Raw genomic sequence first — 24324 nt, forward strand, 5'->3', positions numbered from 1 at the left:
ATGATAAGTGCAATAATTAGGCTCCATTCATTTTTGTTAAGATGAAAATTTTACTTCAGTTTTCGTTAGCGTGTTTCAAAAACTGCTAGACAATAAAAATATACGAAAACTTTCTGATTAAGGGCAGTTAGATCCATAATTGTGTTGCTACTATCTATGATAGCAACAGAAGGCGCATCTTTGATCTGAAGCCCACTTAAATCCAGCCCAATGGGGAACCAAAGCTAAAACTTCAGTTCTTCTTCGCAGTGGAGAAATTCTTCAAAAAAAATCCGGAAATTATTCCGTTCCAAAGAAAAAACGTTAGGGCTTTTTAAAGTACACCAATAGGGTGGTGTCAGAAAAAAAGTAAAGCAATAGGGAAAAGACAGGATTAAAATGTCATGGAATCAAGAATATGAAATGCCTTGTTCAAAGGAAAACTAAGTAGGAATTTGGTGGATTCTGTAGAGAGAGTAGAAAGACAAAGAGACATGTTGCATTGGACTCCTTAGAGGAAGTACAGTAGTAGACTATAAGCCAGCTATAAACACATATCGAGAAGATAAAAGAAGAGAGAAACAACATGCTACAGATTTGTAGCCACCTGCAGCACGGACTCTAAGACACAATGTATGTATGACATGTGGGACCAAGTATTAATAGTGTGGTATATGTTTATATGTAACTATTGTATGAATTGACTATTAAGTTGACTATAGATGATTTAAAGCTAGTAGTTGGCTATACTATTAAACTTGTTCTTATTCGGTGGGGGTTTGAGTTCATTGGTCCCAAAATCAACTCCAAAGTTAAGGTTGAAAATTTAAATTTTGACTGATAATCATGAGCATAAGCGAAAATATGAGGCTGATTGTCTGGTTTCATGTGGAATTGGTGTATATGAACTCAATACATAGGAATTTGGTGAGTTAAAATACTTTGTTCGAAATGGCATGTTCAGAAAAGAATTTCTAGAAATTACAATCCTCCATTTGTCCTATAAAAATTCTACATCTATTAAGGTTAAGGTAGATCCAGAGCACAGTTGTTACCAGCGCTTTGCCGTTTACAGTCGATCCATGGCACTTCAATTAGTCAAAGTTTTGTCAAAAGAGAATGGCATGCATCACCTTGAATTAATTTGGTCAATCACCAGTTGCTGGCTTATAGAGTTGGAAAATACTCCCTGCTCTATGTAAAACAGAATAATTTATTAGCACATATATAATTAATTAGGTACTAGCTATTTTTTTTAAAAAAATAATAAATATGAATTGTTTAAACCACTTTTCTATAGATTTTTTTAAAAAAACCGTTTAACCGTTTGAAAAATGTACGCGTGAAAAATGAGGAAAAAAAATTGAAACGATGTCAGGATAACGAACGAAAATGCTAAGTACTAATCATTCGGTCAAGTTTTTTTCTAGCGTACGTTGTTGTTCATAGTGCCATATATGCCTCTCTCTCTCTTCCTTGAGCATATGCATCTTTATTTCTTCCTACTTATACATATATATTTCGAAAACAACTGCACAAGTTACTTTTGTCCTGAATGGAAGATATGTTATCTGATTTTGATCTTGTGATAATATCATATATAGGGTATAAACAGATGAATTAATAACTGTTAAAAAGTTGAAAAAAGAAACTAGAAACCTATACTTAGAAAATTCTTATAATTAAATCGCATCGTTTAGAAGCTTATAAAGCGTGTCCGTGATAATCTATAACCTATAATAAGATGAAAATAACTGGACCTATATATCATCGGATAAATTAAGATCGATCCATCGACCATGGGTTGATAGATGCATGTTCGGAGAAGTTCCTAGCTATCTCAGCTGGGGCATGAATAAATTGATGACCTAGCTAGCATACAGGAAATTTTTGATTGGTCAGATTGCTAAGATGCAACGATCGATCGATTACTGTCTCGCTCGATAGATCTAGCTAGCTATCGCTAGGACTTTCTGCATCCAAGTGCATAGTTTTTTTTTTCTTTTTTTGAAAGAGTAATAAGCACCTAACTTTTTCTTTCTAGGTGCTGGAATAATTAGTAACCGAGCAAGCACTCAATCTTAATTCTGCAGGTACGTAGCAGCTCGATCTCAGCTAGCTAGACAGCTAGTAGAAAAAGAGAAGAAAGTCCACAAGAAAGAAGAGATCTACAGCTAGCATCTGTGGACTGGACGACTAGCAATCTAGCATATATATGCAGCTGCCCAAAGTTCTTTTTTTTATTTCTTCAATTCGTTTTGGGCGAAATTCCGAACTAACAACGAAAAATACGATGGCTTCCTTCTCCTAGATTACCAAGGAATAGTAATATTTCTTTTATAGGTGAAAGTAGGTTGCATTTAAATATATATATTATATGTTGTGAAGAAAGGAAGAAATGACACGAAGAGTCTCTATATATGGATAGTGGAAAAAGATCAGAAATATTCTAGCCTGGATCGAGTTGAACTCGATTGCTAGCCAATTAAATATAATCTTGCCACTTAATTAGTTAACTAAGCTGTGAAAATTAGAATGCAAGTCTGGCGAAGTTACATGATAGCTGCTGGCTGCTGCATGGATCATCCGTTGAGCAATTCAGTAGGAAATTTGGAATAATCCTTCTAGTCCTGTGTGCGTGGATGCAAGCTAGTCATCGAAAGCTAATATGAAGCTACTGCCGGCCTGCGGCTGGGTGTCTGCGTCTCAGCTGCAAAACAAAATGAGACTGATACTTTTCTTGTTACCTAGCTAGGGATCAAGTCAATTTTCACCCCTCATCGATTGGATCAGCATCCATTACTTCAGTGTTAGCTAGAGAAATTAATAAGAGCAAGTTTTAGAAAGCTCCATATATATTTTATTGTTGAAATTGAACAAAAACCCTCAGGTATATATATATACTTGTGACACATGTATAACCCTAGCTGATATCACAGGACTCTCTTTGTTTGATATTATAGGTCATTTTAACTTGTTTTAAGTCAAATATCTTCAAGTTCGATCATTTTTTTAAAAAAAATATAGCTACATTACCAAAATAAATATACTATAAAAATATATTCATGAAACTAATTTGATGTTTTAGTTAGATAAAATTGGTTAATTTTAAAGTGGTTTAACTTAAGATAAATCTAAATTGACTTATAATATAAAACGTAATATAAAACGTAGAGAGTGTTAATTAATGTTTTACATATATAACCCCACCCATCGAGCATGCAATTTAATTTAAAATGTTTTTTATAAATGCATGCATGAAATTAATGATTTAGTTTACCGTAATAAAATATATGGTGTCCTATAAAATATTTAACTAACTATACTGTTGTTTAATGAATGAATAACGATATATATGTATGGGAGGAATATCCACGAAAGCATATGCATGTAGTATATATATATTCTACTAGGAACACATTTGATGTCTATTTATATAAAATTAAATCAAGTGAATAATGTAGTACTATATAGCAGTATCACTATGCTAGTATATATATACCGTATTAAAGTAGTGCTGGTCCATTTATATCACAGTAGGTTATATGCATATAGCCATTAAAAGTAACATATTATTTAATTTGAAGATCTATATCTATCCTTATAGCAGACGGCTGCTAAAGCTAGAATGCCGGCAGACGCAAAGAGATGCGATTGCTTAGAAACTCTACATCGTTCGTGCTAGTTGTGCACACGAAATTTCCTGCATGCATTCCAAGTACATCATGCGTACAATGATCAACATATTTGCATTATTCTTTTTGAACAGAATAGGGTCAGTTCCTCCGTTTCCAAAAGACAGCTAGCTCCTTTCATTCTTACATATTGAAGATACTTCTGTTATAAAATGCTAATCACTATGCTTATACAGGGAGACGCATATGCATATTAGCATATACAATACACACTATGCTCAAAGAGGCAGACTAGTAACATATAGTCAAATACTCTCTAGTCTCACTAAGATTAAGGTGGTGTTTAGATTCCCTAACTAAACTTTAGTCCATATCGTATTAGATGTTTGGAACTAATTTAGAGTATCAAACATAAACTAATTATACAGATGGAGGATAATTTACGAGACGAATCTATTAAGCCTAGTTAGTTCATGATTTAACAATGTAGTGCTACAGTAAATATGTGCTAATCATTAGGCTTAATAAATTCGTCTCGTGAATTAGCTTCTATCTGTGTAATTAGTTTTATGAGTAGTATATGTTTAATATTCAAATTAGTATTCAAATATCCGATGTGATAAGTACTAAAGTTTAGGTAGGGTATCCCAAACACTACCTAAATTATGTTAAAAGTTCACCGGGGAGTGTATAATATTTATGGTACTAAAATTTAAATCCTATTGGAGGTGGAAATCTACCAGATGCACCGATTCTCTCATCACATTTGAATTTACATGGCCTATTTTTCTTGCATTTTCTTTGAAGAATGGTAGTGCTCTTTTCTTGAAAGAATGGTAACGCTCGATCGCAAGGAAAAAGAACAACTACACCATCGGTGCTTCTCTCATCCCTTTTAAATTTACTTGGCCCATTTTCCATGTATTTTCTACGGAGAATGGTAGTGCTCCCAAGAAAAAAAAAAGATGGTATAGTCATCTTGGGAAAAAAAAATCAGCTACAGTACACATATATAGTACTGACTAAACACAGAAAAATCAAACCAAGCCATGTTTATTTCGTGTGCCAAATTTTTTTTAAAGTATACAGACACACATTTGAAGTATTAAATATAGACTAATAACAAAATAAATTACAGATTTCATCTGTAAATCGCGAGACGAATTTATTAAGCTTAATTAATCCATCATTAGTAAATGTTTACTTTAACACCACATTGTCAAATCATGCCGTAATTAGCCTCAAAAGATTCATCTCATAATTTACATGTAAACTGCGAAATTGATTTTTTTATCCATATTTAGTGCTTCATATATATGTTCAACATTTAATGTGATGGAATTTTTGGAAGTTACAAGCGACCCGGTTGAGAAATTAACAGCAAAGCCAAGAGAGAGAAGATAAACTCATGGACTGGTTGGCTCACTGGAAGGTAAGGCCAGAACTTAAAGCGGTAGCAAAAGCGCGCGAGGCACTCGGCTAGTCTAGTACGGAGTATACCACGGACACGAAGCTTCCTGTGGAGTCTGGACCTCTGCTACGTGGGGAGCACTGCCACGTGGCACGACTCCACTGGCTGCGTTGAGCCGGTCTGCGTCATCGCTGATCGCCCACGGACCACGGTCCAAGGCCGGCGGAAGCGGAATAGAGATGCGCGTTTTGCGTTGCGCGTGCGTGCGGCATGCATTTTGGAAAGTGATGTCTGAAAATATCCTGAATGTACGTAATTTTGATACAAAGATTTAAGAGCTAGTTTATTTTGAGGCCTAAATTAGCCTTATCAATATCAATAGTGTTTAGTAGTGTTCATTTGGTTTGAAGTCAAATTTTGGCATGCCTAAGAAAATATGCCATTTCAATATTGAACTTAAGCTATTTTAGCTTAAATTCAAACACAACTTTACCTTACCAAAATTAGTCATGCCAAAACTTACCAAAATTTAACACTAATAAAATTTAGTAAGGCCTATTTAGGCCACAAACCAAACCAACTCTAAATTCACAACAGAGTCCACACCTGCACAAAAATATTTCCAAACGTATATAATACGTCCCAATGTACATATATATATATATATATATATATATATATATATATATATATATATATATATATATATATATATTTTAAACTATGTAAATTCATCACAGCATTTGCTTAAAAAACTACAACTAATTAATACACCATCGGTCCTTAAAAAGGAATAACTTGAACATACATTTATCTAGTTTTATTAATAGAAGTAGCGTTTTATGGAACGAGTACATTTTTTTTTCGGGGAAAGGGAAGAAACGAGTACAAGATTATAGTTGGAAAACTACAAAGAACAAAATCGTGGATTAATTAAAAACAAGAGCTTTTTATGAAATAATAGCATAAAGGCAAAGATAGCATAAATATATTTTTTATTCACATTCTAACAAAATCACAGGTGCTAGCAAACACATGCAGGAATAGTGGCCGTACATGTTTACCATGAAAAAGAAGAAAGAATGTAACAGATCACATGGCACAGCGAGAAATGCCACGTGTACTCGTACTCCAGTCTCGTGCTACATGTTTGTACTTTGGCCCTGTTTAAATCCCCTGTCAAAATTTTACACAATGTCATATCGAATGTATATAGACATATAGAATATTAACTATAGACAAAAAAAACAATTAATTATACAGATTACGTGTGTAAAATTACGAGATGAATCTTTTAAGCCTAATTGCACCATCATTTGATAATGTAGTGCTATAATAAATATTTAATATGACATATTTAATTAGTCTTAATAAATTGGTCTTGTGGTTTACATGCGGATTCTATAATTTATTTTATTATTAGACTATATTTAATACTTTAAATATGTGTCCGTATATTCGATGTTACTAAAACTTTACACCCTAAACTAAAAACAAAACACAGCTTTTGTACCATCGGGGCAAAGCAGTGGTCTCATACAACTACAAGTACGAGGCATATCTCTCGCGTCAATGCTTGCGAAACTGTAGAAGCTTCCGGACCGGTCGCGCCGCACCGCACCGCACCCGCGTTAAAACGCACCGAGCCTTCGCGAGAACTACCCGAACAATACCCGCCCGTTTCCTTGCTCGCGAATCCACTCGCGCGTGCGTGGGCCCCACCCGCCCCCACGAGCGGGTATATAAACCCCCCGCCTCCCCTCTCATTTCTTTTTATCCGACGATTCGAAAAATTCGAAGCCATCCACCAACGAAGAAAAAAAAAGGGAGAAAAAAAAATCCACGCACACTTTGCGTGCGAGGCGAGGCGGTTCGATTCGAGAGGGGGGAGAGAGAGAGAGAGAGAGAGATGGACGCCTTCTACTCGACCTCGTCGGCGTACGGAGCGGCGGCGAGCGGCTGGGGCTACGACTCGCTGAAGAACTTCCGCCAGATCTCCCCCGCCGTCCAGTCCCACCTCAAGCTCGTACGTTTCGTGCCCCCTTCTCCCTCCTCCCGCGAGTGTTTTTTTTTTGGGATTTTTTTTTTGTTGGGGGGGATTTGGTTCGCGGCGTGGCGGGTGTTGCTACTGGTCTAGGTTTTGCGTGGTGTGGGATGCGACAATGGATTTAGGTTTCGCGTGGTGTGGGATGCGAGAATGGATTTAGGTTTTGCGTGGTGCGGGATGCGATAATGGATTTGGGCGTCAAGTTCTCGAATCCATGGTTCGTGTTTTATTTTGGGGAAAAATTGGGGTAATGCGGTTTTTATTGGATTGTTGATACTCTCTTCCATGCTGGTTTGGGCTACCTGCGCCTGGTTAGAGTTTCTGTGCCTAATTTGTGAATCGCAAATCGTGCCGAGGGAATCTCTGCGCTTGTGCATGAAATGTGGCGTATGTGATTAGATTTTGAAGACTAGTCGCGTTGGTTTGGGGAAATAGCCATGGAGATTAGTCTTCGTTAGTTTCGAGGATTAGATTTAGAGATTGAATTGGTTGGTTTGGTAATTCCTGACGTGACACGTACCAATCCACGCTATCTGTTTATAAAACGCCACACGCGCTACTCGATTGGGCATAATTTTTGTTCACAGATTTTGTTTGATTCGTAGCTGTCTATGAATAGGTTGTATTACTGTTGATTCCACGCAGCAGGTAGCACTGCAAGTCTGAATGTTATGCCCCATAGCCTGGATGCTTTTCATGCCTTCTTAGGTTGTAAATACAACTAGATTTTGTATTTTTTGCTTCTTGATATTCATGCGTCCTTATCAGATTGGGTTTAATGGTTGCAATAATGACTTGAATCCTGACGGTGCCTGCAGGTTTACCTGACACTATGCGTCGCCCTGGCTGCGTCGGCGGTGGGCGCATACCTGCACGTCGCCTTGAACATCGGCGGGATGTTGACCATGCTCGGGTGCGTGGGGAGCATCGCCTGGTTGTTCTCGGTGCCTGTCTTTGAGGAGGTTCGTCTCGGCTTCTTCTGCTGATCCTGATAACTCGATTGCTTCCTCCCTAGAAATTCGATGGAAGTTTTGGTTTACTGACAATGTCAAATACATGGTGTGCTGACTTTTTTTTATGTCTTACCCTGTGAGCAGAGGAAGAGGTTTGTGATTCTCTTGGCCGCTGCCCTGCTGGAAGGGGCTTCAGTTGGGCCTCTGATCAAGCTTGCTGTAGACTTTGACTCAAGGTAAATGAGCTTATCCTAGTTGTTTTAAACAATGGTCTATTGCTATACGGCGACGCAATGGTTCATTGATCATGATTGGTCGATTTAGAAGTAACTTGGAAAAGTAAATGACATGTTGGACAGACAAGTTGGTGATAATGGTTGATAATATGTCAAGGATTGAGAGTGACATGATGCTCGTGGGATTTACTGTGGCTCGGTTGCCTTTGAATTAAGTGTCGTTGTCTACTAGTGTCTGGTTATTCTTGGAAACATTAAATGGGTTCAGATGTGTTATAGTGGTCAAATTATGCTTGTGAAATTGGACTTTTATATCATGCCTTATTTTTTTCTTTAAATAGATTCTACAAGAACAGAAGTTTGCCAACCATGATAGTAGTGGTATTATAGTCTGGGTAAATATATCCTGCATAGTGGTATTATGGTTTGGTAAATGCATCATGCATAGTGGTGTTGTCATGAAGCTGATGTTCATGATGCTCTCATGATATGAGAGGTTTTAGCATTCGGTGGTACGATATTCATTCAGAATTCCAGGGTGTGCTGTCGATTCTGGTTAGTACTAGTATTCAGATAGGCCCTTTCACATTTTTTCTTCTGTCACATGCCTGCCTAATACTGTTAGCTAGTCTTGTAGATACTTTCCTCTGGAGTTACTAGGAACCAACAACCTACTTTCCCCCTAGAAATCAGTAGTGCTAGCCTTGTGGGATATTGTCTTATGGTTTGGGTATGGGCCTTGTTTCATGGTTGTCATGGGCTTCTTTTATTTTCGAATGATGGCCAAGTTGAGTACCACCTTAACAGATAAAGTATTCCGTTGTTTCTGTTTGTCTTGTGGCTGCAAAATTTGTAATGTAACTAACTGTCCTAGGAGCTTTTCTCTTGTTGATCTCCTTAACTGGCATGATTTTTTTTTTACCTGTTGACTGATGTTATATGTCTATTGTTGTGTGTTACCAGCATTCTCGTAACAGCATTTGTGGGAACTGCCATTGCATTTGGGTGCTTCACTTGCGCTGCCATCGTTGCCAAGCGTAGGGAGTACCTCTACCTTGGTGGTTTGCTCTCTTCTGGCCTCTCCATCCTGCTCTGGCTGCAGTTTGCCGCATCCATCTTTGGCCACTCCACCGGCAGCTTCATGTTTGAGGTGACATACTGGGGCTATATTCTTGTCCAATCCTAACATACAACATACTACGCATCCTTTGCCTGAACACTGATACATGTGTGGTTTCTCCTGCAGGTTTACTTTGGCCTGTTGATCTTCTTGGGGTACATGGTGTATGACACGCAGGAGATCATCGAGAGGGCTCACCACGGTGACATGGACTACATCAAGCACGCACTCACCCTCTTCACTGACTTCGTGGCCGTCCTTGTCCGGATCCTCGTCATCATGGTGAGTACATGACTCAGCTTACTGCTCAATTTGCTCATCATCCTCCGTATGCATTGCCGCGATTCGGTTTGATTCGGCTTTTGAAATGCTGACCTGACGATGAACACCCACAATGTCTCCGTTGCAGCTCAAGAACGCGTCTGACAAGTCGGAGGAGAAGAAGAGGAAGAAGAGGTCTTGAGAGCTTCTCTTCCCGCTTTGCACATAAGAAAAAACCACCGCTGCTATTGCCTCTACGTATTATGACAGAGCCGCACTTCAACTGGGTTTTATGGTGAATACAAGTTCTTTTGCATTTTGTTGATACGGTGTGAATCTTCTCAGGTTTGTCGTCGTAGTAGCTTTGCAAATACTAGCATGCTACATGACACGGATCTTTCTGTAATGGTGGTCGCGTTGATCGAAACGTGAAAACACATCTTCATTTGCGACTAATTTGTTTGCCTTTTGGTGATTGATGATGATCCTTTCCCCAACTTGTGTCATTGTTCCCTTTTGATGGGCGTTTTTAAGCAAAACCCCGGCGAATTGTGTGGCCACGGGTGGTTCGTGTTACATTTATGCGAACAGCAAGTTTGCCCGCGGGCTTGAATGCTACGAATGACGCTGCACGGCGCGTGTTCTCATTTACCCCATCTCGACGCAGAATTCACGCCGGTAACGTGCGGCAAGTTTCGTTAAAAAAAATATGCTAACTAAAACTAGCACGCTTCGTTTTAGCATCTTATTTTAACTGGAGTCGGTCAAATTGATCCATCCTTTGAACTTTTGTATTTCGGGGAATCACGATAACAACATATGGAGTAGAATCTTAAGAGATGAACCTCTCTTTCTCTACCAAGAGGTGGATGAAGATTAAGGGCCTGTTCTCCGCGCTGCGGCTGAGCACGAACAGTGCTACGCACAATGTGCGCAGCCGCAGCAGTTGGCATGCCGAACAGGCCTTAAGATTTTCGTTATACGAAAACTTTATATATGAAAGTTGCTCTAAAATACCATATTAAACTATTTTTTAAGTTTGTAATAATTAAAACTCAATCAATCATACGTTAATACCAACCTTTTTGCGTAAAAAATTTAATCTTCATCTTCAGAAGAAAAGAATACCACCAACCTTATACTGGATTGGATATTTTCTATTCATATTCGTTGATTTAGAAAATGTTCAATCTGAATCAGAAGAGTATTATTTTCTTGACGCTTTTAAAAATATGTTTTCTCAATAAACATTCTTATATTATATTTACAACAGTTGCTTTAAGATATTCATTAATTTTATTTATCAAATTATTTAATTATTTCTATACTTAATTAGATAATCTATAATAATTTAATTCAATCTTGGCTCTATTATTCACATTGAACTTGCTAGTACTAAAATTTTCAATTCCACCAATCCGAAGGCCAAAGCTTTACTACCACTACACGACCAGAGGTACATAGATATAAGAGCAAGCGGGAAGAGCACACACACTCGCCGCTCGCGCCACCAACCTTAACACCTTCCCTCCACCATACGCAACGCCATGGAGAGGACGACGACGAGGCGCACCAGCAGCAAGGGCGCCGCCGCCGCGCCCGCGCCCAAGGTGGTGGCCGTCCTCGCCGGCCTGCTCGAGCGCGCCGCGGCGCGGGGCGACGCCGACGCCGACGCCCGGGCCGGCAGCGCGGCCGCCGCGGCGGCGAGAGCGTTCCGCGGGCGGACGAGGCCGGAGATCAGCGTGCGGCGGTACGCGGAGCGGATATACCGGTACGCCGGGTGCAGCCCGGCGTGCTTCGTCGTCGCCCGCGTCTACCTCGACCGCCTCGCCGGGCGGTCGCCGGAGGAGGAGTCATCGCCATCGCCATCGCCGCCGGCGACGGCAGCGGCGGCGGTGTGCGTGGACTCGTACAGCGTGCACCGTCTGCTCATCACCAGCGTCATGGTCGCCGCCAAGTTCATGGACGACATGTGAGCATCCAACATTCCATTCTCCTCTCCCACTCCATTTTTTTCTTGTCAACTCAGCTCGCATCTACCTCAACTCGTGCCATTTTTACTGCCACTTTTTGCGAGCAATACCAAATTAAACTAGAGCATAGCTTGCATCCCACTCTTAAAGAAAACCGAGAGCACGGAAGGATTTTAACACCAGGCACATGCCAAAGTTGACCGGCCGGCATCAAGAATCAATAAAATCCCAGTCCTAGCAAGAACACACCAATGCAGCTAACATTTTTGCAGTACACAAACCATGTGCCATGCGTGCCATCAGGCGTGAAATGGACGATCGATTGAACAAGATATCGATCTATCTGTGACCTGTCGGTGCAGTGCAGAATGCAGAGTAGTAGAGCAGATCAGAGGAGAGGATAAAAAAAGAACCAACAATAACAACGACAACTGCCTTGTGTGTCGGCGAAGGCAAGTCAAGCCGGTGCTAGAATGGATTAGCAGCTGTTATTATGCCGCATTTAGTCCATTATTAGCTTAATTACTCATGTGGCTATTTTATCCAGTGCTCACTGCTCATTATCCAGTACTACTACATTGCAGTAGTTGGTTGCTGATCGAGCTGGATATTGCAGCCAAGAAACGCATGTTCTAACTGAATGCATCTTCCATTCTCTGAAGATGCTTAATCTGTTCAGTATTGTAGTAATTTTTTGGGTGCTCGAGATTGATTAGCTAAGCACGAGACGACATGGCCGGCAGGTAGGTGCGGTTGGGATGTCCAGCTCATCGCTAGGTTGTTCCTCTCATAGACAGCACGACAGCTGATCAGTGCTGAACCCGATTGCTCACCAACCTACCTCACACCTGCTAACTACTTAACCAAATAATCTTTTCTTTTGCGCACTTCTTAATCAATTTAAACTACTAATCTTAGCTGCGTTATGTATCAATTAGTGGCTAACCAGTTTAGTTTATAATTAATTGGTTGGTAAATCCGTTGCTAATACTAGTAGCATTTTTTTTTTCTTTTTGTTGATGTGATCATGTGCAGACACTACAACAACGCATACTTCGCGCGCGTGGGAGGCGTGGAGGTGGCGGAGATGAACGGCCTGGAGCTGGAGCTCCTCTTCGCGCTGCGCTTCCGCCTCAACGTCACGCCGGCGACCTTCGCCACCTACTGCGCCGCGCTCGAGGGCGAGATGGCGGCGGATGATGGCCCCCTGCCGTCGCCGTCGCCGTCGCCGGAGGAGGAGGGGAATGACCGTCGTCAGCCGCCGCCGCGACGAAAGGACGGCATCACCAACAAGGTCGCCGCCGCCGTGGACAGATCGGCGCTGCTCACGGCTGCTCATCACAGAGTTGTAGTAGTAGAGATCACCCAATGACGGCATACACGGCAGAAGAAGCGCCATAATAATCAATGGCCATTGATTGCCTTGCCCGTGATTAATTCTTTCATCTCTTTCTTCGTTTTCTTCTCTCCCAAATCTGTTTCGTGGTGATCAGTGATCACGATTCACGACTCACGAGCTGTTGTTGGTTGTTGCCTGCCATTTTCGTTGATCATTTTGTGTATAATCGCAAGATGTTGCATGCGCACCGCCTAACCCGTAGATGATCGTCTTGAATTCTTAATTGACACAATAAAAAAGAAAGAAAAGTTTTTTTTTTAAAAAAAAAGAAACCGAGCCAGACTTAGCTAGTGCTATATTAAGCAGGGTGAAAGAAAAAAACAGATAAACAATGAAAAAGGTTATAAGCCGTAAGTGATAAGAAATACTTTATGGGTAAAACTTTTATATGTGTGTTCTTGGAATCTTAAAAGTCAATAGTAAAAAAATAAACTATGATGAAAAACATAAAAAAACTACTTTAAATTAAGTTTTAAATTTAAATTTTGGTCCGTGATTTTTTTATGAGAAACACATTACAAACAAAAGCACTCACAACACGCGTACACCTATCCTTATAAAAGCACACACGCACAGTACTGTGAACACCTTCGGTAGACTTAGGCTGTGTTCGGAGGAGGGGTTGCTCCCAGCAATCAAAACGGAAATTGTTTGATTGTATGATTAATTAAGTATTAACTAATTCTTTTTTGAAATGTGGATTAATATGATTTTTTTAAACAACTTTCATAAAGAAAGTTTTTACATAAATCACACCGTTTAGCAGTTTGAAAAGCATGCGCACGAAAAACGAGAGACGTGGGTTAAGAAAATGGAGGAAAGAACACAGATGGTGTGGTCGTTAATAGGGGTTGGGAACCCATATCCTCCGCACGAAAAACGGAGCAATCCGTTAGCGCATGATTAATTAAGTATTAGCTATTTTTTTTAAAAAATGGATTAATTTGATTTTTTAAACAATTTTTGTATAGAAACTTTTTTTAAAAAATACATAGTTTAGCAGTTTGAAAAGTGTACGCGCCGAAAACGAGAGAGAGGGTTTGGGAACCCAGGGCAAAGAACAAGCCAGCCACTTGACTCCAATTGAGTCCTGGTATCCAATCCATTTGATATTTTGCAGCCCAAACCCCAGCCCATTTATCCTGGCCTGTTCCATAAATGGGCCGGAAATTAAAAATCCAGCCCATCTTGTGACTGACTCATCCGAATATCCGACTCTAGTACTACCGACTAGTCGTCAGAAACCCACGCGACCAGTGCCAGTGGCGTCGTCAGTTCACTCGCTTCGCTTGGAAATCGCTTCGGCTTCGCTTCTCCGCCTCGAAAGCGACAAAACCCCAACAGCGATGGCTGTGCCCGACGAGGTCGCCGCCGACGCCGACGCCGAGGTTGAGGAGGAGGAGCCGGAGGAGGTGGAGTGGTTGTCGTCGTCGTCGGACTCGGAGCCGGAGCACCCGGCGCTCAAACAGTGGACCCATTCATCACCCGACTCGGAGGAGGCGGAGGCGGAGCAGCAGCCGTCGGCGCCACAGCCGGCGAGCTCGGTGTCGGCGGGGAAGGCAGATGAGGGGGAGGTGGGGTTGGAGGAAGGTGAGGTGGGGAAGCCGTTGAGATGGCCCGGGTGGCCCGGCGCGAGCGTGTTCCGGCTGGTGGTGGCGACGGACAAGGTGGGTGGCCTCATCGGGCGGCGGGGCGACACCATCAAGCGCCTCTGCGAGGACACCCGCGCACGCGTCCGCGTCCTCGACGCCGCCGCCGCCGCCGCCGCCAACCGGATCGTAAGACGACTCCTCCCTCGCACATTTTTGGGTGATTCGAGTTAGGGCTTTCGTCGTACGGTGGTTAGAACTTGGAAATAGCATGTTGATGATTACTCCGTTCTTCGTTTGAGATCGGGGGTACTTGCTACGGCCTGAGCTCTCACCTTGTCGGCTTGTTGCTGTAAGCAATACATGGCAAATGTTCGTTCAGTGTATTAGCCACCTGATTCTCCTTGTTAATTCTGAATTGGACCGTGCTATTGTCATGGTTCCGTGGAAGCAATGTCCTGCAGCTTCAGCATCGACCTAGTTTCACGGTGACATGCATAACTGATTTCATCACTGTTCTCTATGAACTTGGGCGTTTTGACATTTGCCATGTTGATTACACTATGCAATGTTCTGCTAAGGACAATATAGGCTTGCGATATTTTTCCCATGGTCAAATGTACTTAATTACTCTATTAGGGTGCACCCATGCTCTTGAAGTTTTGACAGAGGTTGCAGCATCCTGATCACTAGTGAAAATTCCTGGGAAGAAGTGGAAGGCTTCAGAGACTAGGATGACTTATGATATTATAAAGTTTGAGAACACTTTCTTCATTATGAAACAGCCTTATTAGAAGCCTTCTATATGTAACAGTTTAATTACCACACATGATCTAATTCCTGTGCCATGTTGGGTTCTATGTAGCTGTGTCACTGTTGTAGAAGCTGATAAACGATATGTGGAACCACATTGCATGGTCTTCTTTCTTTTAGCTTTCTTTTTGTTCTAATAGTTCAATAGCTAGGCGAGGCTTGCCCATCCTATATTTATTTGGTTCCTGCTTCGTTTCTGTCATTTATTCTTTGTCAACATCAGACACAATAACCTACTAGTGTCATGTTTCAGGTAGATTCTGATAGTAATGACTTCATAGCTAAGGTTACTTTTGAAATGGTAGAAAACTAGTGCAAGATGTGCAGATGGTACTTCTTATCAAAGCCATAAACTTGTTCATATCGAGTATTCATAAACTTGTTGCTCCTGTTCCATATTTATGTGCAGAAAAGACTAGTCTCTGGTATTATTTTTTTATCTTGCAATATGTTTATTTTCTTGCCGTTGTATTTCAGGTGTTAATATCTGCAACAGAAGAATCTCAAGCAGAGTTACCTCCGGCTATGGATGCTGCAATTAAGATCTTCATGCATATAAATGATATAGAGAAGATCAATTGTGATGATACATTATCTGGTTCTGCACCAGAAAAATGTTCTGCTAAATTATTAGTCCCTTCAGCACAAGCCACACACTTAATTGGCAAGCAAGGAGTCAGGATCAAGTCAATTCAAGAAACTACCGGTGCTACTGTAAAGATTATAGATAAAGGTATGTGGTCCAATGTTCTATGGAATTTGCTCAGTTAAAAGAAAATTGGACATGTGGTGTTACTCTCCGTGTTTCTAAAATCAACGTTCAGAGGTTGGATATTTCCAATTCGAATCACTTGTTATTTGTTCCTCAATTTATTTAGTATCCTGTAGCCTGTAATATCACAAGGATTCTTTTAGCTACAATGTCCAAAAACTAACTGGAAAGTGGCAATTATTTCAACAGCACTTCAACAGTGAGATATTTTCTAAAAAGCAAATGATTTCAATACATTGACAGCTTCTACCAATTTATCCACTTATTTTTCCTGGTTTCAGTCCAGTTTGTTGTGCGAACTTAGTGCAGTTCTTTGGATGTAACACTTGCTATTGTGTGTAGTTGAGCTTCTGAGTTATGATGTAGTGGATGAGAGAATTGTGGACATACATGGTGCTCCCCTCAAAGTTCTCCATGCCCTAAAATCTGTACTCGGAGTTCTCAGGAAGTTCCTAGTTGATCACGGTGTGCTTCACCTATTTGAAAGAAAGGTAATGCTACCTGTTCTTCAGCATGCTTTCTTATGCATGAACATGAATTCTGCTCATGCAATTGATATTTATGTTGTTCATCTGCAGAACCAAGCAGTAGGTGAGGCACATGATAATTCTAAAGAAAATCAAGTAAATCAGGTTGCCAGTGATTATCGTCTTCCAGTGAACAAGGACATATTGTTACCTGACCATCGAACTCCTCTTAGCCCAAAAGTCAGCAGATATTTGTTGTATGGCCGAGACCCATCTGTTTGTGATCCATATTTATCTGATCCCAGTCACCAAGCCAATGCCATAATACAACAGGTCTAAATTCAGTAACACTATATCTTATAATCCTCTAGTTAGTAGTTACAAACTATACATTTTTTTCTCATTTTGCTTGTAACAATTACCTCGAGTTTGAACTGTTTACATTCTGATTTGTTTTATATGTTTATTCCATTAATTTTTTTTAAAAAATATGAACTGATGTACTCATCTTTCCAATTATAGTGCTGCTGCAGACTTTTTTCATATAAAATGGTTTTTGTTTTCAGATAACACAAACAATGCAGATCCCGTTGCCATTTGCTGAAGAGATAATTGGTGCAAGGGGACAAAATATTTCTTATATACGTTCTGTCAGTGGGGCAGTTGTTGATCTTGAGGAAAGTAGAGATTATCCGAATGAGGTTTTAGTTATGATCAAAGGCAGTTCTTCACAGGTTCAAACTGCACATCAACTTGTACAGGTTGATAACCTATGTCCTGATGTACACTGCTGCTCTTGTATCCTAGTTACTGTTAAGATGCCATAAGAATTGGGCCTCTAGCTATGCTTATTTCTAAGTAGACTAAGTCTTGTTGGAACCAGGGCCCTGAAACTCACCCTACAAAACTAGTTGCCACCTGTTGGTTAAATTGAGTTGATTTAATAGTTGTACCAGAGGTAGGGCGTAGGGTGTTTGTACTGCTTCTAGCCAACCCATTTAAACTGCACGTGCATTTTATTTGTTGCCACTATGGGTTGACCAAACCCATATAACCTGGGTTTGAACAGGCCTAACCATAGGGTTGTCTTGCAGCAGGTTTAGTTTAGTTAAGGGAATGCAGTTTCAGGTATATGCACTAGCCATAGCATATGATGGTTGCCTTCATCCTGCTAGTCTTGAGCTGGACAGACTTGAGAAAGCCACTTCATCAGTTCCAAGATAGGACTTAGATAGAGCCACTTGTTCCCTATTGTGATTTTGATTGGTTCCTAAGCCCTAACTAGTTTCTCCCTGTTCCAGCCAACTAGAGTGTTTTTCAGTGGTACCCAGCACCTGCTAGCTTACTAATGAGAAACTGAACAGCACGACCCTAACTAGTTTCTAGAATTGCAAATTGCATTCATTGTTTGTATGTTGAGTTAGGGACCAACCGGAAAACGGTTATTACAAACATAAGATCCATTATCCTGTACAAATGATATTTCATCCATATAATATTTTTCCATATTGTTGAAACTGTATGCAGTTGCTGAATGTATTCTTTTCATTTTCGCAGGAGGTCTTATCAGGCAATAAAGAGGGACCTTCTGGAAGCAGCTACATCAATCTTGATTCTGGCCCAAAGTTTCTGATCTCTGGACATATCAATCCAGTAAACCGGGATCACTTGGCATCATACCGCGACCATCAACCGTACATTGTTCGATATGGATCTTCAAGCTTACCGCGGTTGAGAGGATACAGGCTGTAGCAAGCAAAACTAACTGCACCTATAGCCTCATTGCTGTGTCCTGTGTCAAACAATGACCACCAGGCGCCTGTGGGAGAGGATGAAGCGGCTGTGCTTCCAGTAGATGCTTAGATAATTAAATATGGTAAAGTTTGTGTATTCAGTTGTCAGTCAGCAGAAGTAAATCCTAAATTGTGTTAAATTCTAGTACTCCGTAGTAGTAATCTAGTCTAGTTTTTAACTTCACTGAAGCTCCCCATTTCTGTATTGAGAAGTTTTACCATGTCGGAAGAAGGGCTCTGTAAGTTGTATATATACACCATTAGTAGAACTGCAGTTTTTACCAGGAGCTACCTGGCATCTTATCGTAAATTTTCTACTACTTCCCAGGAGTAAAAACCTGATGCACCAAATGATATTTGGATGCTTCATAGCAGAAGACAGTGAAACTGACAGGATGCAAATCACACAGTAGTTAGTATCCTTAAGCTTCGTATCTATTCTAGTCAGAGTTATTTTAATTATTGCAAAAGAATTAGGACTCACAACTCTTGCAAAACATTTTTTGATGGGTAATTTGACTCTTGCAAAACATATTTTTGATGGGCAATTTTATTTTACTCCTGAAAAGAAAAAAAAAGAAGGAAAAATCGCAACAGGAGGTGGGTGGGCCTAGCAGAGTAGCAGTAGCAGGTGAACCCGCACCAGCCTCCTCCTCACTATATAAACACACCACCGCCTTAGCTCTCTCGAGCACCTCCCTTCCTCCCCCTTCCCGCAACTTTCTAGAAGCATCTGGAAGCTTCGGTTGGGTGCCCCAGGTGAGGGATCTCGTCTCCGATCTCCCTCCTCCCTAACCTGCACCGCCTTGATCGAACCCAAACCTCTATCCAATTCCCATAGTTTTGAAAGATTTTTTCAGTTTGCTTTCAATTGTCGTAGTCGTCAGTTTGCCCGGCGCCGCCGCCTCCGGCGATCCCCATCCATCCCGCGAGCGAGGAGGGCCACGGCGCCGTCGTTCGTTCTGCTGCTTCCGCTGGCATCAATCCTGGTGTGGTGAGCACATCCTCCGCCACCTCCGCCTGCGCGGCTGCGCCGATCCCCATCCATCGCGCGAGCGAGCAGGGTCGCCGTCGTTGTCGTTCGTCCTGCTGATTCCGCCGCATCCGTTACGCGTCGCGCATCCTCTTTCCCATCTCTCTCTACTCGCGCACTTTTTCTCGAATTTGAATTTGCGTTAATCCTAGCTGCTTCTGTTCTAGAAATTTGCCTTAACCTTTTAATACTAATAACAGTTTGTTTGTTCCCGAAAAGTTTGGGGGTTCAACTGAACCCCCATGTTAGATCCGCCGCTGGTTCCCGTTAGCATTTTCCACTCTAGACCTTCCCGTCATGGAATGCGATGAACGGTTTTTGGATTTTGGTGGAAATGGTTGGCTTGATAATTTAGAAGAATTCTGAGTGATCATTTTGGGATCTATTTATAATTTTGATATAGAAAGTTGGATTGTTCTGACATCTCAGTTGGCCATATTAAAGGTTTTTGCAAAGGGTTATCCGGTTCAAATGTACCTTCTGTTTCTTCTCTGTTCTGTAGAACAAAGTGTAGTTTGTTGTATATTTTGGTTCGTTATACACTGCAGATAGAACTTCTGATATGCTAGTTCATCTGTTCATGTAAACCATTGTAACAGCTTGGAGTATTAATGATATTTTATTTTGCCACTGTGCGATGTTCTTTCAAGAATAATCTGTATTTGCACTGAAATCACCAATTATTGTGGACAAGAGTGAGCAGGTGCAAGTAGTACTGGTCTGAATGCTATACATAAGGAAAATAGTTTTTTACACACAAAAGTTGTGTTACACAAGATTTACGCATAACCCATGCTTTTATGTTTTTTTATGGAATAACCCATGCTTTTATTCATGAATTTAAGCAATCTTAACTGTCACACCTACTCAGAAGTCGGAAAGTTTTCCAAAATTATCACACCAGCAAGTAATATGCAAATTTTCAGTTCATTTCCTTTTTCTGAGTTCACTACTAACTCTTGTGATCATCAACCAAACAAAAGTCATGGGGATTACACTTGTAGAGTGTAGTCATTTTGGAGCCCGTATCTATTTTAATAATAGTAATAGTACCATGTGATGATTTTATTAGAGAACTAGTCAAGTAAATTGTGCTTTGTTTCTATTGCATTGGGCCAATGATCCTGCAACTGAATTTTTACGCTTTCAGCTTCAAACAAGCTGCATATCATTCTGCAAATGTTTCGACCTGTATGTTTTATGGACATAATTGTGCCTTCTTGTCAAGTTACTTTATATAGGACATACTGGTAGTTTACTTATGTACTGGACAAAGAAACTAGCACATGTGGATTGATCAAATCAACTCATAAAAAATTAATATCACTAGCACCCGTTGCATGTTAGATTTATTTCGTTTTGGTTGCATCACAAATGCATGTTGTGAACTTGTGATGCATCACTTTTCCCATTTCAAGTAGCGAGAGCTAGTGGCAGAGTAAAGCTTGCCTATTCTATTAGACTGTCATGCATTTCCTTTTAGGTTTAGGTTTATATTTGAAATGGATTAGATAATTAATCTTAGCTTTCTGTTGAATTCTCTTAAACTGTTGGTTGCCTATTCTAACCATCAGAGATTTTGCTATCTGAGAATAGGTGAGCTAGAAACATGGTACTTTATGCTGATCCTCCTCCCCCAATAAAACCCCCTGAAATTAAAATCAAAGAACTAGCAAATAAGTCTACATATGAGTCCTCAATGATGGAGCAAAAGACAAGACTGCACGCCATTGAGCGCCACAGGTCGTGTGAAGTGAGTCAAGCAATCTTATCTGAGGTAGAAAATCGTCATCAACATCAAACGCTTGAGCCCATCAAAAGCCCAATATCTGGGTGTTCTCCTTCAGTAGAATCAACTGCAGACACCAACACAGTACACAGGCATACGGTTGCAGATGCTGCTTGGGAGGCCCTAAAGAAATCAATAGTTCACTTCAGAGGCCAGCCAATTGGAACTGTTGCTGCAATAGACAAGTCTCAGGGAGCACTCAACTATGACCAGGTTAGCATTTCCTTCACAATTGAACCATGGATATAACCATTTAGCCATAAAGGTTCCTTAATATTGTTACTATTATCTCTATATAACCTTACCAAATACACTCAGCACATGCCACTCTTAGAATATTCAGATAGGTAAAATAATGATGGGTGTGATTATTTCTCTGCCTGTAAAAAAACCTAGAAACTCATAATTCTCCTTATACATGGACATCCAATGCAATTGACAATGATAAAGTTCTTGTCACTCTGGAGCAGGTTTTCATGAGGGATTTTGTTCCTAGTGCATTGGCTTTCTTGATGAAAGGAGAACCAACAATAGTGAAGAATTTCCTGTTAGAAACTGCTCGCCTTCAGTTAAGAGAGAAGATGGTTGACCTCTTTAAGCTTGGTCAGGGTGTGATGCCAGCTAGTTTCAAGGTGCACCACTGCAACTCTAAGCACAAAACTGAAAGCCTGCTTGCTGATTTTGGTGAAACTGCCATCGGAAGAGTTGCTCCTGTGGACTCTGGCTTATGGTGGATTATTCTTCTTCGTGCTTACACCATATGGACAAGGGACAATTCTCTGGCTGAAAGTCCTGAATGCCAAAGGGCAATGCGCCTTATTCTCAAATTGTGTCTCTCTGAAGGGTTTGATACATCTCCAGCTTTGCTTTGTGCTGATGGCTGTTCCATGATTGACCGAAGAATGGTAAGCCACTTAAACCCAACATTGCTTTGTTTTGTTATTGATGGTATGTCTCTTAACTGTTTGCTTACTTTCCTACTAGAGTGTTAACAGTCCTGATGCATTGTCAGAAGTATTATCTTGATCAAAGTTGAAATTGCATTAGGTTTGTTGTAGTAACATATACTGACGCTTTTGAATTTATTCAATCTGGGGTTTAAAAGGAACTGCCTTCTGTCAGGTCCTGCCTATACGGTTTATTATTGACTGCAGAAACATTAAGAATGGGATAGGGTAGAGCATTATTTTTAGTTGCCATGAGCAATATGTACATGTTAAAACAGTTATTTACAATTCTGGGTATGACTGTTTTCTTTTCAGTTAATCCAGGCATTGATATCAGGATTTTTTAAAAAATATTTGGGCTGTTAACGGAAGAGACGTAATGCTGAATGGTTATAGTGGTACCTTCTGATACATGTTTATGTTGTTAAAGATCGGCTTGTTACATATTAATCAATTGGATGCTCTTAAATTTGGGATAGCAAATTATCTACTTGTCAGCATGAACATATTTCTGCATGGTTATCTTTCCCTTACTTACAGATTGCAATCTGTGCATGTGCAGGGTATATATGGCTATCCGATTGATATCCAGGCTCTGTTTTTCATGGCTCTGAGATGTGCCGTTACTTTGTTGAAAGAAGATCACAACGACGACTTTGTGTACCAAATATCAAGGAGAATCAAAGCTTTGAGCTACCATCTGCACAGTTACTACTGGCTTGACTTCCAGAGGCTGAATGAGATATACCGCTACAAGACAGAGGAGTACTCAGAGACAGCCTTGAACAAGTTCAACGTGATACCAGAATCAATCCCTGACTGGATATTCGACTTCATGCCCAGCCGCGGCGGGTACTTCATCGGCAACGTCAGCCCTGCGAGGATGGACTTCCGCTGGTTCTGCCTGGGCAACTCCATCGCGATCCTCTCCTCGCTGACAACCGGAGAACAGGCTGAAGCAATCCTGGACCTTGTGGAGGAGCGCTGGGAGGAGCTCATCGGAGAGATGCCCATGAAGGTGTGTTACCCCGCGATGGAGAACCAGGAGTGGCAGATCGTCACCGGGTGCGACCCCAAGAACACCAGATGGAGCTACCACAACGGAGGATCATGGCCAGGTAAGCTTGTGCATTTGCAGCTGTTTGTTTCATGTGGATGAGAATCAAATTGATTGGAATGATGATGATCGATCAGTGTTGCTGTGGCTGCTGGTGGCGGTGAGCGTGAAGCTGGGGCGGCCACACATCGCGAGGCGGGCGGTGGAGGTGATGGAGAAGCGGCTGGTGAAGGACGAGTTCCCGGAGTACTACGACGGGAAGGCCGGGAGGTACGTGGGGAAGCAAGCGCGCAAGTTCCAGACGTGGTCCGTGGCCGGCTACCTGGTCGCCAAGATGCTCCTCGACGACCCCTCCAACCTCCGCGCCGTCTCCCTCACCGACGACTCCCACATCCGCTCCGCCCCCGTCCTCAAGCGCAGCAACTCCTTCCCGTGATGATCAACACAATGCTCAAACTAAGCTCACACCGCACTTTACATATACTCACCACCACCACGTAATTAACGCTGCCTCGCTGTTAATGTTCTTATACGTACTTAGTAGTAGAAGTACTGGTAGTAGGAATTTGGGTGCACTCGTTTCACCGGATGCCTCAGCTGGTGGAGATTTTGGTAGCTTGGAAGTGCACGCGCAAACCTTGGGGTGGAAATGGATTTTTTTGATCAGGATGTTGGGACGCTCATGATTAGACCTGGATGGCTTTGATGATAGTGGATTGATTGTCCATCCACATTGATGTCGAATCTCTTCTGCTTATACTGAGCTTGTTGTTCTTGTTGTTTGTCGGTTTAGAAACCAGGTCATTTGTATCTTGACGATCAACTGGGTGCTGCTTGTTGAAACGTTGAGTAGTTGTCGCTGCCATTCGATACTGCACACTTGCATTTAATAGTGAGTTTCTATTACACTGTGTTGGTGTACGAAAGGAAAGCGTGGTGGTGCTAAGCTAGTGTTATCTCGGCCACAAGCCAACCAAAGGCACACGTAGGACGAGACCCCATCCAACCACCCCAGCCACGTCAGCAAGAGGGCCCACCCTGACCTGCCAC

At 41.3% G+C, this 24324-nt stretch overlaps 4 protein-coding genes across 5 annotated transcripts; all 4 read left to right on the plus strand.

Annotated features, from left to right (window-relative positions):
- Nucleotides 1-6782: 6782 nt before the first annotated feature.
- LOC127762799 (bax inhibitor 1) lies at nt 6783-10127 on the plus strand. Its single transcript, XM_052287291.1, has 6 exons — nt 6783-7051; nt 7891-8034; nt 8170-8261; nt 9225-9411; nt 9508-9663; nt 9791-10127. The coding sequence occupies exons 1-6, from the start codon at nt 6935-6937 to the stop codon at nt 9842-9844; spliced, it is 750 nt and encodes a 249-aa protein (XP_052143251.1). The 5' UTR covers nt 6783-6934; the 3' UTR covers nt 9845-10127.
- Nucleotides 10128-11158: 1031 nt separating this feature from the next.
- Nucleotides 11159-13048, plus strand: LOC127762798 (cyclin-P4-1-like). The gene is made up of 2 exons (XM_052287290.1): nt 11159-11614; nt 12651-13048. Exons 1-2 carry the CDS (start codon nt 11190-11192, stop codon nt 12985-12987), a joined length of 762 nt encoding a protein of 253 aa, XP_052143250.1. The 5' UTR covers nt 11159-11189; the 3' UTR covers nt 12988-13048.
- A 1228-nt stretch (nt 13049-14276) lies between these two features.
- On the plus strand, nt 14277-18929 carry LOC127762797 (RNA-binding KH domain-containing protein PEPPER-like). Its single transcript, XM_052287289.1, has 6 exons — nt 14277-14792; nt 15894-16149; nt 16531-16679; nt 16767-16988; nt 17222-17416; nt 18213-18929. The coding sequence occupies exons 1-6, from the start codon at nt 14361-14363 to the stop codon at nt 18405-18407; spliced, it is 1449 nt and encodes a 482-aa protein (XP_052143249.1). The 5' UTR covers nt 14277-14360; the 3' UTR covers nt 18408-18929.
- A 196-nt stretch (nt 18930-19125) lies between these two features.
- LOC127761940 (probable alkaline/neutral invertase F) lies at nt 19126-24269 on the plus strand. Of its 2 annotated transcripts, none has more exons than XM_052286277.1 (5): nt 19126-19207; nt 21078-21483; nt 21741-22175; nt 22780-23335; nt 23412-24269. In XM_052286277.1, exons 2-5 carry the CDS (start codon nt 21091-21093, stop codon nt 23708-23710), a joined length of 1683 nt encoding a protein of 560 aa, XP_052142237.1. In that variant the 5' UTR covers nt 19126-19207; nt 21078-21090; the 3' UTR covers nt 23711-24269. The 2 variants fall into 2 exon arrangements, with proteins under 2 accessions (XP_052142237.1, XP_052142236.1); XM_052286276.1 differs by having other exon boundaries at nt 19147-19207; nt 19329-21483.
- Nucleotides 24270-24324: the final 55 nt, after the last annotated feature.

Source organism: Oryza glaberrima, chromosome 2, assembly GCF_000147395.1.
Source record: "Oryza glaberrima chromosome 2, OglaRS2, whole genome shotgun sequence".
NCBI classification, from domain to species: Eukaryota; Viridiplantae; Streptophyta; class Magnoliopsida; order Poales; family Poaceae; genus Oryza; species Oryza glaberrima.

Excerpts from the sequence above, each read along its gene's own strand:
- LOC127762799 (XM_052287291.1), top strand. The coding sequence starts at position 6,935 with ATGGACGCCTTCTACTCGACCTCGTCGGCGTACGGAGCGGCGGCGAGC. Across the intron at positions 8,035-8,169 it reads CGGTGCCTGTCTTTGAGGAG|AGGAAGAGGTTTGTGATTCT; the intron begins GTTCGTCTCGGC and ends CCCTGTGAGCAG. Across the intron at positions 8,262-9,224 it reads GCTGTAGACTTTGACTCAAG|CATTCTCGTAACAGCATTTG; the intron begins GTAAATGAGCTT and ends GTGTGTTACCAG.
- LOC127762798 (XM_052287290.1), top strand. The coding sequence starts at position 11,190 with ATGGAGAGGACGACGACGAGGCGCACCAGCAGCAAGGGCGCCGCCGCC. Across the intron at positions 11,615-12,650 it reads GCCAAGTTCATGGACGACAT|ACACTACAACAACGCATACT; the intron begins GTGAGCATCCAA and ends GATCATGTGCAG.
- LOC127762797 (XM_052287289.1), top strand. The coding sequence starts at position 14,361 with ATGGCTGTGCCCGACGAGGTCGCCGCCGACGCCGACGCCGAGGTTGAG. Across the intron at positions 16,680-16,766 it reads TTCACCTATTTGAAAGAAAG|AACCAAGCAGTAGGTGAGGC; the intron begins GTAATGCTACCT and ends GTTCATCTGCAG. Across the intron at positions 16,989-17,221 it reads CCAATGCCATAATACAACAG|ATAACACAAACAATGCAGAT; the intron begins GTCTAAATTCAG and ends TTTTGTTTTCAG.
- LOC127761940 (XM_052286277.1), top strand. The coding sequence starts at position 21,091 with ATGGTACTTTATGCTGATCCTCCTCCCCCAATAAAACCCCCTGAAATT. Across the intron at positions 22,176-22,779 it reads CCATGATTGACCGAAGAATG|GGTATATATGGCTATCCGAT; the intron begins GTAAGCCACTTA and ends GTGCATGTGCAG. Across the intron at positions 23,336-23,411 it reads CAACGGAGGATCATGGCCAG|TGTTGCTGTGGCTGCTGGTG; the intron begins GTAAGCTTGTGC and ends ATGATCGATCAG.